Genomic DNA, 18,504 nt, shown 5'->3' with positions numbered 1-18,504 from the left:
GAACCGGCATATGATCAGAGTAAGCTGAACCAGCGATTATTTCAACATTATTACCATATTTTTCAAGTTCTGAGCTTATGTAAATTCTGTCTATGCGAGACATGCAAAAGCCATTTATACTACAACCTGCTCTTGAAAAGCTTAGTGAACTCCGAGGCTTTTCTAGAACATACCATGCATCTTTCACTCCTAATCGTCCCATCAACAGATCCCAAGCCACTAGCTCTGACCCTTGGACCACTGTATGAGTGCCACCCACCTTGTCCTCTGTGTGCAAAGTCATGTTAAAATCCCCTGCAAGGATCCACGCATCGACACACAAATGGCTTGTCCCTCCACTATGGTGTCCTGACCCACGACCACAATATCCGGATTGTGCCTAATAGATGTACAAACACCTCCTTTTCTACCATGCTCACCCTGAGCTGGAGACCAAAATGTATGCCAATCCCCCTCAAGAGGATTGCCAATACTCAAGATTCTGTCCGCACACAAATGATGCTCTTGCAAGAGCAAAATGTCCGGGATCCCCTTAAAGCACGGGGATTTGAACTCCTGACAAAAGTTCTTCCTTTCCATCATGCACTTGCTTCCACCAAGACCTTGTATGTTCCACGTGATTAACTTCATGAACATAATTGAGAGGTCTCCCAAGAAGGACAAAGTCCCTCCCCATGAATCCATGCCCAACCTCCCGCATTGATCTTCTCCCATCCTAACACCACATCCTGCCTTATATCTTCTTCCAGTTCCTCCTCATGGAAGTGTAGCACCTCATAGAGGGAGTCTACCTTCTCCTCTAGGCAAAATAATAGCTGCTTTTTAATGCAGGCATCATCGAAACTCCCACATGACATTCCAGCGGTCATCCACATCGACATCCACTTATCCCCACTCAAGGTGACTGGCAGGCTGTTGAAGTATTTGTGTGCCTTGACTTCTATGGAGCTAGAGATACGTGCCATGTTACTAGCCGAAACCTCCAGGTCCAACAAATCAAATGAGAAGCCTAATTTCAACAACTTGTTACGTTCAACAATAATGACATAAACCCTCAGCCCTAAGGCCTCCTCATGACAAAAATCAGTTAATCTCGTGAGAGCCTGCTGGCTAAACTTACACCCCATGCCTAGAGTGCCCCTTTCTGAACTTTTGGCCCTAACAAATTTGACGGGAACTCTGACCGGTGCTTCACTACTTTCATGACGTGACACTTGTGGCTTCTGAAATTCGGAAGTGGTGGAAGAGCTTTCTTGACCTCTCCCCTTACGTAACCATTCTTTCATTGCTCTCAATCCAATACTTCCACTTTTACCAATGGAGGAGGGTGAGCTCATGACATTTTCTTGGCTAAGGTGTGTATTGTTTAGTAAAACATCGGGTGTGCACGCTACCACCTCTTCCACATTAGTTGTCTTTTGATCTTGTAGTGTGACACCCTCTTCTTGCAACACTGCAAAACGATTCCTCAAAACTACCTGAGGTGTAGCTGTGTTTCCTTCTTCTTGCAATCCATTTTTACGTCCCAAAACAAGAGACCAGACATTGGCATTAGCCTGCACATTCTCAGTCTCATTGAGAGTATTTTGTCTTGCCACCCTTGTCTTCTCTTGCTTACCTATCGACCCCTTAAGCTTCTCCCTTTTTACGCTATTATTGATCTTCCTAGGGCATTCTTTAGCCATGTGACCGTTTTTTTTACAGTAGAAACATTGACCAGGTAGACCCTCATATTCCACTTCCACATCTATCAGTCTTGCCTCCACATCATGCACCCTGATTATAGAGGGGAGAGAGGACAAACTTTGCACAAGCACCCTAATCTTAGGGGAGTCTCTGATTTTGTCTGCCATGGTTTCCTTTAAAGGACAAACTGTGCCAATCTTTGCCCCAATCTTTGGCATCAAGGGGTATAAATGTCGCGGAAGATTGGGAAATACCATAGATACCACCATGGGGTTACCAAGTTTTTTTGCTTCCTCCATAACATTGAAATTAGGATGCCATTCCAATAAGAGAGCTCTTCCATATTTCAACTCTACAAATTTCATATCAAGAATTTGTGATAGATTACTCCCCTCCGCCACTTCAATGTGAAAGAAATTACGTCCCATATTATCCACATTCTTTATATGTGGGATCCTATCCAATAGAGCTACTTGTAACATTTCACGAACCATACCCCTACTAGGCCTACCACCAAGTAATTTGCAAATGAACGAACACTTCGTTAATCTTCTAATCTCCGCATTTAAGATTTCACTTTCTTCCTCGGACAGAAAAACATCAAGTATCTCAGAGCTTTCCTTCGATTCCAATTGCTTATCATAGTCCCCTATCCGACATGCATTATGTGCTTGACCACATTCATTCAAAAGGTTCTCCACCTGCACCATGTCCTCGGTGGCCTCCATTTCCACAACATCTAGCCCCTTATACGGCCCACCTTGTGGTCCCCGTTGCCTCTCTTCTACTTTCATATGCCATAATGCATGGTTGGGGAGGTCTCCCCCACCCTCTTGCGTCCCTACCTCTTTATTCCAAGCTTCTGACTCTCCCCACACCCGTGAGTCCTCCCTACAATCAACTATGAAGGCAGCCGCTGCCATACCGCTGGCGGGAGCCCTAACCTCCTCTCCCAACAATCCCCCATTATTAGTTTGATGCACTACTTCCTTGCATATCTTACTAATATCTCCACTGATGTGTTTCCCTACATCTTTCCACATGTTGTTTCCTTTCCTTTGTCCCAAAATCACTGCCTGTTGCTTCTCCCAATTCTTACTCATCCCTTGCAATGCATACCTCGACTCCACCCACCGTCCAGCTGGCCCCCTTGCCGCCAATGCTTTAGCTGCCACCATTGATGCTTTATTGCCCACTGTTGGCTCATTCACCACCATGTTTCGTTGCCCCTGTGTAGTCCTACTACTAACCTTACACCCTAGTTGAAGAGACTTACCTGATTCATGAGGAGTAGGGAAACTCGATACCGCTCGGCTGCGTTTGGGGCACACTCTGCAACCAGAAACCCCGCCATCTCTTGGTTACAGAAACACCTATTCTTCAACGATTCGCTGTTGGCTTAGGCAACACAGACTTGATGACGATTTGCTGCATGTCGAGCACTCTCTGCAACCCTAAACCTCCTGCTCTTCACCACTCCTCAGCAGCCTGATATGCACTTGTGTAGCCATGTTAACTGACCGTAGCCAATCTTTCTAGATAAAGATAAATATTATTATTTTTCTAGCCAATCTTATTCATATTCAACATCCAAGAATAATGTTTCATCCAAACAACCCCTTTCTTTCACTCTCAACATGCATCTCATGTCCCTTCAAAATGTCCTTGCATTTTTAGTGTCTTTGCACTTGCAATACATGATCTGTTATGTTCTTTTCAGCTTTTGCACCAGAATTCGAATGAATCCTCCAAATTTCTCGCATCTTACCAAACTTGGTTCGTAAATAGCAATGGGCCCGGTTCGGTTTCGATGCCTTGAAACCAAACCAAACCCTTTATATAAAACAAAAACCAAACAAAACCGTTTATGAACATTCGAACATTTAAACCAAACCATTTAAAAAAAAGGTAAACTAAACCATTTAAACCAAAACCATTTTGGGAAAAGTTAAAACCAAACCGAACCATTTAATAAAGAGTTTAAACCTAACCACATTTAACCCAAGCTAATTAAAAAATTAATTAAATAAAAATACACAATTAAATAAGCATTTATGTTAAAATAAATAAATAAATAAATGAGATTAATTGAGCCATTAGATTAAATAAACAATTAAGTTAGGTGAATTAAACCAATGAAAAACATTAATTAAACCATTAAATTACATAAACATTTAAGGGATAAAACAATATAGCCCAAAAACCTATAAACCCTAATTTCAAAACCGAACCGAACCGAAACCGAACCGTTTATTATTAATTAAAACAAAACCAAACCATTTAATTATTTTGGAACTTATAAACCTTTTAAACCATGGTTTAACGGTTAAGTTCGGTTTAAGCCGAAACCGAGCCCATTGCTATTCGTAAACATGAACTCCACAATCGATGAACTTCTCCCTAAGTAATATTGTTGCCCTACCAACGTCCATATCACCAAGTAATGTTGATGTCATGCCAAAACCCATAGCACCAATTCCATCGTATTCAACATGTAGTGATATATCTTCTTTCACAATGATTCCTTGATCGTTGCTATACACCAATAATGTTACAATCATTGACACTCAACATTTATTTTTCAAAACGAAGCTACTTTCCCATTAGTTAGGAGAATTATTACAAAAAGATTATACAAGGGGGTTTGTACATAAATCGGGGAAACACCCTCCGACCGAGTTCAAGAATATGAAATTACATACATAGCCTTTCAAATTGACTACTTAATGTAAGTAGATACCTATAGCTATAAACAGTGTCCTTCAACAATGACCAGTACGAGCCGAATCCTGTGGCCTACAACGAAGGGAGGGTGGGAGGTGAGTAGGAAACAACTAGCGTGGGGGCTGGTAGTTCCACCTCGGACTGTTTCCTCCTTGCGTCACCATCGACGTGTTCCTTTTTTGCCTGAAGCACAAACGGGTAGTGACCACATCATTGGAGTGGCCACAAACCTCGTCCAATTGCCCTCATAGGCAACTGATAATCGCAAACCATATATCCATAATACATTCCGTCGAGGGGGATACATATAGATCTTGGAAGCCCTTTAGGTAACATGCTTTCCATAGATAGCACAAGGTGAAGCCTACGATCAACATCCAAATCTCCCAGAACTGAGGGGATGTGGTCTTAACAATTTTACCTCTCATGCATTCATAACACCAACTGTCTGCATTGAAGGCGTCCGTCTAGCTATCAATCGAGTGATCCTCTCACGACACAGTGACACGAAATACATAGTTGGTGAGTATTGAACCCACAACCTCACATCAACAAGATGTCATGCTCAACCATTTTGATATGAGCATGCATTTGTATATAATAGTTTAATATTCTATAGTCTAGCATATAGTACATTTCAAAATCAGAATATTCTAGTCGTTAGTATATTCTAGAAATATTGTATGGCATATTCTAGACGGGTATATTCTAGAGATATTTCTTGAGTATATTCTAGAGATATTCAATCTCGGAACATGTATAAAATACTTGTAACCTCCTTGGTTCCTTTCAGGGGATTCAACACCAGTCATTGACACATCGATCTAGTATTCTCGTTTTGCCCCATCTTGTCTCCTTGATCTTTATCTTGTCTTCATGCTCTTGTGTCATTCCTAGCTTCTTAAGTTCCATGCTCTTAGCCCCATCATCATTGCTCCGTCCGAGTTAGCGGTGGGTGTGTCCGTGACAGTTTTAATCCCCTCCAACTAGAAGCATCATCCATCTTCATCATCATCCTTGCTTCTAGAATTACCATCATCACTGTCATTGCTTCCAGAGTTACCGTCATTGCTTCCAATTTCCGATGAGGGCCACACATGGTTGCTAACACCCGTTTGTGTTCCAGTTCTTGGTGAGGACCGCATGGTTGCTCACGCTTGTTTGTGTTCCCGGTGAGGACTGCACATGGTCTCTCATGTTACAATTCTCGGTGAGGGCCGCACATGGTCGTTCATGTTCCAATTCCCGGTGAAGGGTCACACATGGTCGCTCACGCTCGTTTGTGTTCCAATTATCGGTCAGGACCGCACATGGTCGCGCATGCCCGTCGGTGTTCCAGTGTTTGGTGAGGACCACACATGGTCTCTCACGCCCGTCAGTGTTCTAGTCTTCAGTGAGGACTGCACATTGTCGCTCACCTAGTTTCTGGTGCGGACCACACATGGTCGCTCACGTCCGTTGGTGTTCGTGTCTTCGGTGAGGACAACACACGGTTTCTCACGCCCATCCGCGCTCCACTTCCTGCTCACCCCTACACCACGCTTTTGAAAAGGCGGCCGTAAAGGGGAGGATAATGTCACGACATAGTCACATGCTCCACTTCCCACTCACCCCTACACCACGCTTTCAAAAAAGCAACCGTAAAGGGGAGGATAATGTCATGACACAGTGACATGAAATACATAGTTGGTGAGTATTGAACCTACAACCTCACATCAACAAGATGTCATGCTCAACCATTTTGATATGAGCATGCATTTGTATATAATGGTTTAGTATTCTATAGTCTCGCATATAGTACATTTCATAATTGATTGATAATACTCTAGTCGTTAGTATATTCTAGAAATATTGTATGACATATTCTAGACGACTATATTCTAGAGATATTTCTCGAGTATATTGTAGAGATATTCAATCTTGGAGCATGTATAAAATACGTGTAACCTCCTTGGTCCCTTTCAGGGGATTCAACACTAGTCATTGACACATCAATCTAGTATTCTTGTTTCACCCCATCTTGTCTCCTTGATCTTTATCTTTGTCTTCATGCTCTTGTGTCATTCTTAGCTTCTTAAGTTCCACGCTCTTTGCCCCATCATCCGTGCTCCATCTGAGTTAGCGGTTGGTGTGTTCATGACAGATCCATCCAAGCCGCAACGCTCCACGATGTTGTTCCTTCCACTTCACATGCAACAAGGAGGCGAGTCACTCTATCCCATACCCTTTGAGCTTGAGGGCAACCCCACAGACAGTGATTCAGAGTCTTAATAGGTGAAGAGCAAAGTGGACAAACTATTGGGCCACCACGTTTACCTAGCCATTTGCCAACAGGGACAATGTTATGGTTGATCTGCCACCAAAAGAGCTTGATCTTTTCAGGCACGTGGAGATGCCAAAGACCCTTCCAAAAGGTACAGAGCACCTCGTTAGGGATGCTCAATGTCCGCCAGCCATTTCGTAGGGGATCGTCTAACTGTGGTTATAAAGTTTGACCCAATTTAGTGTTCTATTCGAAGAAGTGGTATAATCTATCGCGACCATGTTTCCACTTGCAATCCCTTGGGTCTCATTCTAGTTCCATGAAGCGACGAAAAGGGTAGACCCACAACTTCCATGGGGTTCCACCTTAGCAACATCAGGATCTGTCTTTTAGATGTTACCAACTTGCGCCACAACTTGCCCTTGCTCTGGCCCTCTTCAAATAATGTAGCTCCTCTAGGTCCGCTCAAGCCCTTCAACAACTTAACTATTCAAACCTCATCAAAGAGATTGAAACATGCATCTCCTCTCACCTCCCCCACTAGAACCTTGTCAACTGCCTTTGCTATCAATCTCCTCATTTTCATAACTCCCTTGAGGGGAGGGAGTGGGTCCTCCTATGCTCCTCTTGGAGCACCACCATGCTTCTCCAATTGCATATAGAGTGGAGCCATGTTTGCGCAAGGTTTCCCCACAATAGGCCCTTAAGCAGCCCTAACATCATGTTGTCACTTGTTTGCACATGAGGATTCCAAAATAATGGTTGTCTAGTCTATTCGATTAGTGTCTCTAGGGTGTGCTTGACCAACTGCTATCACATGTGACACCATGGCTGTAAGATGGAGTTTGTTACCCTATCCTTTGGTTGGCAGGCCACCTTGGGTGGGACTTTGTTTGTGCAACACTAGTTCAAGGAGTTAGACCAAGGCCTACCATACTTGGGAGTCCCTGCGTGCAACTTGTTGCGAAGGAGTACCTTCCAACACTCTTTACCTAGAAAGAGACACCAAACCACCATTTTGGTTAGCAATGCTTGGCTCTGTGTTAAGAGGTGTATGACGCCAAGTTCCCCTTTGCCCCGTGGTTGCATTAACCAGCATTGTGACACTCTGACAGCCGCCATTGGGTTGTCCTTACTTGACCATATAAACCCCCTGATGGCAGCCTTAATCGCATGCAGACTTGTAGGGTCCATAATCCAACATGAGACCGAGTGGCACATGGTGGCAAACATCACCTGGTTCACAATAAGGACCCTACCAACAAATGCTAGTTTAGATCTGCTCCACTGGTTCAACTTCCTGCTTGTTTTGGACTGCACATTGAACAATTGCGCTCCCTTGGGGATTGCCCTCCCCATCGTAAACCCTAGGTACTTGAAAGTCATCCCATCTAGGACCCAGTTAAAATCGGCGTGGTGTTGCCACCTTGGTTTCTCTTGTGTGTTGAACCCGAGGCCTTGGGTTTTATCCCAATTGACCTTGGCACCAACGGCCTGGCAAAAGTCTTCAACAAGTTGTTCTGCTTGTTGCAAAATCTCCTCATTGCCCTATAGGAAGAGGACTATATTGTCGGCATATTCAGATAACAGAATATCTTTAGACACATTGGGGACGGGCAATCCACTGCTTGGTTCTTGTAAGAAGGCAGATAAAGCTTGGTTACAAATAGATAAAGATATGGGGCTAAGGGACAACCCAGCCTCACTAAGCGTTGCATTTGGAAGGAGGGCCCCCTAATGCCAGCTAGCAGCACGCTACTGGTACCACATTACCCTATCTAACACAGACCTCTTTATTTGTCATCAAACTCCTCTAAAACCGATATTGATCATGAACAACAAAAAGATATTATAATCTTCATATATTCCAGGATCACCATTTTGTGTTGATCATCCTATCACATGTAAAATTTCAGAAAAATAGCATGTACCTTCATGGTTGGGATGCCAAGGCGGATATAGCCATTTAGGCATGGTGTAACACCACTTTGGCACGTTGTTTACATAGTCCACCAGGGCAAATCCAACCATGAATGTTGAAAGGAAAGTCTCGCAACTTCCACAATGTCTAAAGAGCCTTGTAACTCTTCATATTGAACTTGAATATTCGTCACCAAATCATATCATACAACAGTGATTGTTTCCCTTGGTCAACTTTCTTCTCCCGAGAGACATGCTTTGCATCTGGATTTCTCAATGTCCCATAGCGTGATAGCGGCTATGGTGGGCCAATTGTCACATTGCCTATTTGAACACCAAACCTATGCAACCTAAAGTTTTCCAAGACTCATAAGGTTTGTGCATCTTGGAAAGACATTATAATGTATGTATTATCAAAGAAATGATAATTGATTGGTTTAGTTTTTGCCTCACCAAAGAACTTGTGTCCATGAGCATTTAGATGAGATCAGGACTAGAGCCTTCATTTGTGAAGTCAGAGTTCCCACCCTAACGGGAACCCAACCTTTGGCCCTCTGTCTTCGGTCTCGTGGTTCTATCCTCTCTCTTCCAAAGTTTCCCTTTGAGACTTTAAGCACTTCGATGCATCCTAATTGTAACCTCATGAATAACTTTTTAATATACATTCTCTTTAATTGTCTGTTTCAAATTCGGTGGACATCCTTACTTACTGCCAATTGTAGTAGTGATTATTTATGAATTCCACCCCATATGTATATGATATATCAACTTCTTGTACATTAGAGAAATAACAAGTGTGTATTCATTTGGTACTCGATCTCTCCTATACATCATCAAACATGCCCATGGGATAACATTTTCATGTTGCCAAAGCGATGCTACGTGAACCACCTCCCAACTGAGCACATTCTCCCATTTTCACAGTATTATTGGGTATCGTTGTTAGAAATGAAAAAAAAACAATGTATGGCTTTCAACCCTATACCCCTACATAATGACGCAATATCACTAGTGATGAGATATTACTTATAATTATATTTCTCTAGAATGATGTAATAGTATAGGCGTTTTTACTTATGACATTAATGGCATAAAAATACGTACATGCATATGCGCACTTACAAACTCCAACCGGTACCATGTGCTCAACCATTAGAGCATGGATAAACTTATATAAGCACCTAATATAGGTCATTAAAAGGGGTGTGTGTCATACATGTAAAAAAAATTGGAGAAAGATAAAAGGAAAGAAAGTGGAAGAACAACAACGAAAAACCAATCGTAATTATTTACTTGATTAATAAAGTAGTGTTCTCTTATCATGTATTCAATGCATGGTGATATCCCTTTTAATTATCTTTTCCTTCTTGATCTTAAAACCCTTTTCGTCTCAACACTCTAAATGCTTGTTGTTTGCTCTAAAAGCATGTGATGTACATACATTGACATTTGGTGGACCTAGCATGAAGGTTGTCTGGTGGACCTTTTAGATGTCCACAAATGGTGGAACTTGTCTCAATGGTGTATAACTAGGAGGAGTTAATAGAAATAGAAGGCCCTCTAAAGCTCCTAATTCTTCCATTTGTAAGGAAATTGATTGAGATGATACTTCACAAGATGATAAAGATGGAGTGGTCAAAGGACCTAAAGGAAAACTGATTAATGACACTCTATCTTTAAGTAGAGGATGTTAGGGAAGGATTGAGATTGACAATCATGATGATCCATGGGATGAGGAAATATATGAGAGAATGTTGAAAGAGGATTGTGATCATTGCAATTGTGGTCATGATTATCAATGTGTCTAAGGAAGATGATTCAGATTGTTGCAACGTGATCATGATGAGCCACATGCACAGGAAAAGGCGAGATGAAATCCGAGGAGGATGTGCTGGTTTGGTGGGGGCTGGATGTTGCGTTCTTAATGGCAGACAGTGTGAACCACCCCCAAATGGAGCATATTCTCCCCTTTTCACATTACTAGTAACTACCAAGTTTTTTATATTGTCGTAAAAGGAAGAAGAAAGAAGCTTTGAACGCCCATATATAATGAAGTAATATTATTACCAACAAAGTAGTAATTAAAAGTGGTATTATAAAAAAGCGGAACAATTGTAATTATATATCTGAATAATGAAAGTTGTGCCATGTTTAATTTTGTATTCAATGTGTGGTGATTTCGGTGAAGGTAATGTATTCTGGCCTAAAGGCCGTTGGTTTGAGACTTATCGCTTAATTATCCTTTCCATCTCAATCTTGAAATCCTCATCACCTCCACTCACATAGAGGCTTGAGACTTGTTCATGAAGAATACATACGAAGCGCCACCTCTACATTGTATCAAATGAAATTTTGAAATGTACGAGGCAACAATAAAAGGATTCCCCTCCGATCAATGGTTTAATGATGCATTCAAGAAAACCTAATTGGTCGTATATTGTCTTTTCAATCTATTAACACATCAGTTTATATATTCAAATAAACTTTGCAATTAGAGAACCAACTATTCATCCTGCAAATCTTCTTTTTCTTTTCATTATTTATATTTGCAACTTTATGTGAAGGTTTGATCTGATTTGTACTCAATAATAAGGTATGCATGTTGTAGTGCACAATTAAAATCATCATTTATCCAAGAATAATTTTCTTTCATGTCCATTTGATTGTTTGAGAATTGAGATGATACTTTGAAGATTTCTGCTCATATTGTGAAGAGCAAAGAAAAAGGTATATGTATATGAAAGAGAACACCGCCACATTTTTCTAAGAATTATGTGCCCATAGAGGTTCTCACATTCATATACAACATCATAGAGGTAAGTTACCATTGATGTTGGGGCAATTTCCCTTTTATGTTCTCCAAAATTTACCACATGCATGTGCTTTCTCTTGGGTTTGAGAGAAATTCTTGATTAACTTTCCCATATTCTCCTTTTTCTGTGAGTCCATTCTTTGTATGCATCTAAAAATATTTGATGGATTTCCTTATATTTAGGTCATCATGTACTTTAAGGGATTCTTTACATTCATTATGAAAACATTTAACATTTTTCCTCTTAGGGATGTTTATTGGTGCCTTTGTGAGACATGTGAATAACTAAACTCATAATGTACTTTAGGAGATTCTCGACATACATTATCAAAACAATTTATTTTTCTTTGAATTATGTTGTTTATTGGTGCCTTTGTGAGACGTGCTTCACGGTGGAAAAGGCATTTCCATCTATGTATGGGCAAATGCCAACTTGCTTGAAAGCTTCACACTTGCACTCTCTCGTTCCGCATCATTTTGGAGCTTTCGTATTTTGTAACATATCCTCAAAATCGTCTTGGTGCATACACATGTGCGCTTCTCAAAAGTCAGTGCGCAAACATGGTTGTCTCGCACCGCGGTTTTAACTTTATATGCTCGAACGCATTGCACACATTTAAGATTGATACATAATAAAGTCCTATGATCTGATTTCGTACTCCCATTGTGTTTCCCACATGTGAAGCCATCGCTCTCGTTCCATAAAGGTGCACAAGCAGACAAATGGGCGTTCCCATGCGAGTATGTATGCGCATGTGCAGGACTGTGTCTGATCTTTCTACATTATTAGTATGGATCATTTTTTATCATCCGTGTGCGGAAGTCCAATAGTGGGTGTGTTTGCATTTATGCATGTGTGTATATCGATTGGGTGTTGAGCCGAGGATGAGGTAACGGAATGAATGAGAGCAGATGATGGGCGGGTTCGGAAAAGAGAAGGCTTCGGAGAAGAGGAGTAATGGGGGGGTCTAATGGAAACAATGAAAGGTGGGGGGTAAATTGGGGGGGGGGATTTTGGGAGGGGTATTTTGGGTGATTATCAATTAATTTCTCTTGGAATTTTCACAGAATGAGACTCTTTGGTTTGTTTGTTGTGTGATTCTTGTTAATCTCTCTCTTTCTCTTTCTTCTCTGTGTCTCCTCTGTTCCTCTCTCTCTCTCTATTTTCCAGTGAATCAGGTTTATCTCGTGAATGCGTGACATGTGAGTAGTACACACACACCACACACACACACACACACACACTCTCTCTCTCTCCCTCCACTCTGTGTCTGTAACTTTTGGTAAACGCACCCACATTTACATTATTAATTGGATCGATGAGTGCCGAGTCCTGAGTCCTGACATGTGTGTATGCAAAGAGACAGAGAAAAATATGTATGTAGAGGGGAGATAGAGATAGAGATAGAGATAGAGATGGATGGGCATTCATTAAGATCTGACAGAAAAAGTGAAAGAGACATGTGGGTATTTGAAATTCTGAGATAGAATAGAGAGAGAGAGAGAGAGAAAGAGTAATATCAACGTAGAAGTACAAGTAACGTTCTTCTGTAGGTACCCAAGATACACATACATACATATATAGATGTGTGTGTGTGTGTGTGTGTGTGTGTGTGTAAGCATGCACATATGTGAATGTATGTATATGTATTGTATATACATATGTCTGTGAATGCATGTGTATGTATGTTTTGCAGGTCAACAACAGTGGGAGCAAAACATGCCTTGTGGATTTTCACCTCACTCTCAGGTTTAAAATGAATGCATTTTTGAAGCCTGAACCAAAGGGTGTAGTTATGTTACATGTAGTTATGTATGTATGTATGTATACATGGTAGTTATGTATGTATGTATACATGTATGTATGTGTATATGTTAGTAGAGAGAGAGAGAGAGAGAGAGAGAGAGAGAGTAAGAGACTTCTCTCTTTATTCCTCCCTCTGCTACTAACCTCCACCCCCCACACCAAAGATCAATAAATGTTTTTTGGGTCCTTTGAAGCCTTATAATTAACCTTACCCAAAAAGGATTCTATGTGCTTACTTTCTCCTGTTTTCCTTTTTGTCTTGCCTTCCTCCCTAGCATTTAGATCGATTTGCTCCTTATAAGTTATCATCATCATTGTTGGGTCCTTTCAAACCCTGCTGCAATTAATTCATTAGCCTTACACAAAAAAGAATTCTATGTGCTTCCATCCCCTGCTTTTTTTGTCTTGCCTATCTCCCTAGCAGTTAGATTGGCTTGCTTCATATCATCATTATATTTGACGTTTTAATGTGGGCACTTTACTTGTTTTCTTCCCTTAAGTACCTCTGATTTCTTGTGCTCCCTTTATTTGCCTTCCAATTTGTTTTCTTGTTTTTGACAAATCCGGGATGGTTACTCTTTGTCAAGTAAGAATCTTAAGCATGGTTTTGCTTCCCCTTCTCTCATATTTGGTCAGAAATTTGCACAAATTCCTTCATTTGACGTTCATCATAATGCGTATATATTTAAGTATATTTATGCATGTAGTTTATGTTACAGCCATTCAGGTCTTAGTTCTTGGTAATAGTTTTAATGACATTACTGATTACGATGGGCTTTATGGACCTCCATGATGCATGCACTTTGATAGAATATTGTTAACTAAGTTTCTTCCTGTTACTTTAAGGACAATAACTGCTCATGATTCATGCACTTTCATATACATTCTTGACTAAATTCTTTCTAATATTTTGTGCATGACTCGTGCACTTTGATAACCATTCACGACCAAGCTCTTGCAACTATTTTAAAATAGATTATCTATTACCATTAGTTTTATGACTTTGTCCGTGATTCATGATCTTTGTTAGCCATTTTGAACTAAGCTCTTGCTACAGTTTTAAGTGGATTTGTGACTTTATGTCTATCCCAGATTCATGTAATTTGATAACACTTCTACATTTGGTTAGACTCTGGCTCAATTTCCTTCAATTGACTTCATCATAAACCATCCATCCATCCATCCATCCATCCATACATGCAAGCTTACATCTATTCATGCATACGTTTGATGTATCAATGCATGCAGGCATTCATAGAAGTATCATACATGCATGCATTTATTACAGAGATAATATATTCACAGATGCATACATGATGTACTCAACCGTCCATGCACTTTGGATCCAATTCTTACATAAAGTTCTTGATAGCAACATTTGAAGTACATTATGCATCACCATTGGCTTTATGAATATGTGACTTCTCTTAATGTTTATATGTGATTTCTTCTTCTTCTTTGGGTTACTGGATCAATTATATTTATGGATTCTTTGTGGCATCTTTGTGTAGATGAGGATGATTAACAGATGCTTATCTGTATGAGGGAAATCTTATAACCCCAAATCTCATTTTCAGTTTGTTGTCAAGAGTCACGCTACATTTTGGATGTGTGGGAAAAATGAGTCTTAGAGCATCGCTGAAGAAGGAGATAGCGAAAGAAATTGTGTCATGCCCAAAGCCTCGGCGTGTGGCGGCACGCATGTTCCCTGCTGGAGCCTTACGTATCATCGAGAGATCGGCCGACACGCTACCTCGGTGAGCACCTTTCTCTGCCCTCTTCTTACTTTTGAACCACCATAGCTATTTAATTTGATTTGTTCTCTCTTTGACACCCTCTTAAAGCCCCAGGAGCTATAGAAATTTCCATGAATCACTTGATGCTTTACATTTTAGTCAGAACTTTCTCTTCTTTCTCCTCTTTTTTTTCATTTTTGAGCATGGGTTTTGACGATTTGAAACAGTTTTTATCCTTCAATTTTGAAATGAACATTGTATGTCTTTGAACAGTTTTCTAAGGTTTTGTTTTCTCTTCATGGTTAAACTTTAGATTTGTCTTTCAAACACCATTTTCTTTATCTTTTGAATGTTATATTTGCCTGTGGAACACTGTTTTTTTAGCCCTTTAATTTGAGTTTGGTTTTTAGTACCCTTTTTATCTTCATTTTTGAATGAGCATTGTGTTTGTCTTTAAACAGTTTTGCAAAGTTTTTTTTCTCTTCATGTTTAACTTACATTTGTCTATGAAACGCTATTTTCTTTATCATTCGAGTATTATATTTGTCTGTGGAACACTGTTTTTTTAACCCTGCAATATGTTTAACATAAACCACAAATTTTTATCTTCCAATTTTGAGTATTATATTTTTGAAACAGTTTTATTTTTCCCCTCGTTTCATTGTTTTAGTCTTTGAAGCATAAGCCAAATGTCAGTTCTAACTTTTATTTGTCTATTTTCTCTTCATCTAAATACAGGGATTCTTTTTTGTTCTCTGAAGATGAAGATGCAGGACATGAGATTCTGGAGATTCTTTCAAGAAAGGTACCATGAATCTTCATATTTTTGCAGATATTACATTGTAATGCTGCTGATACTAACTAGATAACAAACGTTAAATAATTGCACTGCACAAACAAGAATATAGGCTGAATGTAGCATTCGAAAGGTTGTCGAATATTTAAGTTATTGCACTCGCTTATGGATTTGTGAAGGTTAGTCCATCAGTAAATTTGCAAGCAATAATTATGTCTTAAATGGGGCTCTATTGCTAATATTAGAAGAGGGTGATGGGTGAGAGCATGGGTTTTGAAATTGTGACCTGAGTCCCCATAACTTACCAATTGTGATCAAATACAAGCAGTTCCTATATATAAACATATGCAAACATACATATACACATGCATGCATTACATAATGCTGTTGTGAACATTGCCTTTGGGTCTTGTATTATGTGCAGGCTTGTATAGATGCTGGTGTCTCAGGGTCCCCTGTTTCTTGCTTTTATGGGTCACCTCCGGCTCGTGCACACAATCCAATTGTAAATGATGTACAGTTCATACAAAAGAAAGACACACCTTCACCATTTTATGTTGAGAAGAGATTTTCCTGTAGCTCTGGTGGAAGCACATCCTTAAAGAAGTCTTCTTGTGGTACACCCTATGGGTCGAAACCCCGTGTACGCATTGAGGGCTTTTTATCTGCTAATCCGGATGCTCCTAGGAATGTATTAGCTTTTGCTTGATTAAAAAAGATGCATACCCATAGATATATACCCACATATATTGATATATATCCTCTTCTTATGTGGTATTTGGTGCCTTCAATTTTTTTTATTATCTCATTGTGTATTCCCAGAGCTATAGGCAAATGAAAATCCTACTTTGTAGATATTTTGAGACAAGCTTGTGCTTCCATGAGGAGAAAGATATGCTTTCTTAAGAGAAGTTTGTATAGTCCCTTGCAAGTGTAATGGGATTACTAAATTGAAATGCCACCCCAGTTTTTTCATTTGCAGCATCATTTACATTAATGTTGTATTTTGAGCAAATTAAATGCCATTTTTCAATATTGATTCTTCCTTTTCATCAATTACTTGCTAAAATTTATCTTGCTCACATTTTTGTCTAAAAAAACAGGGAAAATGTGCTTCCACAATAAGTCTATAATACCTGAATGTGTGAAAATAATGTTAAGACTACTTTGCTTTTGGCAATGTTGTTCAAATGAAAATGCATGCTTTTCCAATGGGCTATCTTTTTATACTTGCAATGTGTGAGCAGTATGATTACTACCATGCTATCCTACTTTCTTGCTCACAATTTTTGTTCCGAAGAAGCAAAAATATGTTTCGCGCTTTTAAACATAGAATTTAAGTTTAAGTTTCTGTATCATCTCATCTTTTGTTTGTTTTACACTGTTGCACACAAAATTGAGTGAAATGAAAAGTTTCTTTTCTGTTTTTTTAATGATTCTAAACTAATTATTGTTGTAATTTGTAAACCTCATTACTGTTTATGCTCCCTTATCTTTCAGAAGGAAAATTGATGATAACTTCAAACTCATTTTTCTTAAAACTTCCTTAACTCTTTCACAGCGTACAACAGCGTGCAAGCATTGAGAAAAACAATGGCCTCCATTGTCCAAAATGGCATTTACTCAAGAAAAGGTTGGATAATAATTTAATCTATGAACCCATCATACATACATACACAATCATCTCTCTCGAGTAATTATCTGACCTTATCCATATGTGTGTAAAATTTCATCTTTCTTTGTCATTGCCATTGTTCAATTCAAGTGATATAGATACCTTTATCAGTTGTCTGGCAGTGATAAGGAGTTCAAAACTCAAGGTTTCTTCAAAAAGCATAAAAAACTGTTTGATGAATCTCATCTCCATGAGCCCATTGTTTATCTGAAGCTTTGACTCTGATAACAGAATCTTTAACGTCAGGTTTTTGCGATGGGCTGGAAACAGCTTTTAAGGTTTCTTTTTTATTTTTTCTTACCTTCTCATTAATCACAATATGTTTAACATTCTACAGAATTATACCAAAGAAATAAGATATTGAAAATTGTTATGGTTTTCTTTTTACTGAAATTAAAATACCATAAAGCAACATTTTCTTCCAATTTCATTTTACATATGTTGGCACATTGAAGACACGAGGAATATAGAAGAGTTAAAATTGAAATTTTCTTGAATCAATAATTCTTTAAGGCATAATGACACAAAGAAGGAAGAAAAATCTAAAAAGCAATTGATTCTTGGTCTTCCACAAGTAAAGAGCCCAAAAAGCTAAAATCAATTTGATTTCTTTTATTACGCTGGCTGAGAAGAAAAAAATAGAGGAACTTGTTCTTGAATGGGGTATAATATTTCATAGAAAATTGAGAAGTTGCGATTGAACTCTCTCGAATGAGCTAGCAAATAAAATAAAATCAGTTAAAAGCAAATTTTGTTTTCTTTTGTAAGTTCTCATAAAAACAGAGACACTTGTGCATGTACATCATACAGATTTCTTTATGCTATACAGACAAGTTGGGATCGATTTATTCATATCCACAGAAGATATGGGTTTTGCTTTACATATATAATACAAAAGATTTGATTTCCTAACATTCAAAAGAACAAAACAAAGATTAAATTGACCAAGTAACAAAGAGGGCACCTGTTATTTCTAATAACTTGTAAACAAACAAAATCCTCATATTTCAAAGAAAAAAGATATATGCGTCAAGTTGTTGCTTTTTTAATGTTTTTGTGAGTGATCTCTCTCTCTCTCTCTCTCT

The 18,504-nt window shown here is 39.2% G+C and overlaps 1 protein-coding gene across 1 annotated transcript; it reads left to right on the top strand.

The window, feature by feature from the left end:
* Positions 1–13,389: 13,389 nt before the first annotated feature.
* LOC147866686 (uncharacterized) lies at positions 13,390–16,719 on the top strand. The gene is made up of 3 exons (XM_087317141.1): positions 13,390–14,969; positions 15,687–15,753; positions 16,169–16,719. The coding sequence occupies exons 1-3, from the start codon at positions 14,833–14,835 to the stop codon at positions 16,451–16,453; spliced, it is 489 nt and encodes a 162-aa protein (XP_087173267.1). The 5' UTR covers positions 13,390–14,832; the 3' UTR covers positions 16,454–16,719.
* The last annotated feature ends 1,785 nt before the right edge of the window (positions 16,720–18,504 follow it).

This window comes from Azolla caroliniana, unplaced genomic scaffold (assembly GCF_043228905.1).
Source record: "Azolla caroliniana isolate FFs.n. ecotype wild unplaced genomic scaffold, voAzoCaro1.0.p SCAF_3, whole genome shotgun sequence".
NCBI lineage: Eukaryota > Viridiplantae > Streptophyta > Polypodiopsida > Salviniales > Salviniaceae > Azolla > Azolla caroliniana.
The sequence above is the reverse complement of the archived record's forward strand: the minus strand, read 5'-3'. Positions and strand labels throughout refer to the sequence as shown.

Excerpts from the sequence above, each read along its gene's own strand:
- LOC147866686 (XM_087317141.1), top strand. The coding sequence starts at position 14,833 with ATGAGTCTTAGAGCATCGCTGAAGAAGGAGATAGCGAAAGAAATTGTG. Across the intron at positions 14,970-15,686 it reads TCGGCCGACACGCTACCTCG|GGATTCTTTTTTGTTCTCTG; the intron begins GTGAGCACCTTT and ends ATCTAAATACAG. Across the intron at positions 15,754-16,168 it reads TGGAGATTCTTTCAAGAAAG|GCTTGTATAGATGCTGGTGT; the intron begins GTACCATGAATC and ends TATTATGTGCAG.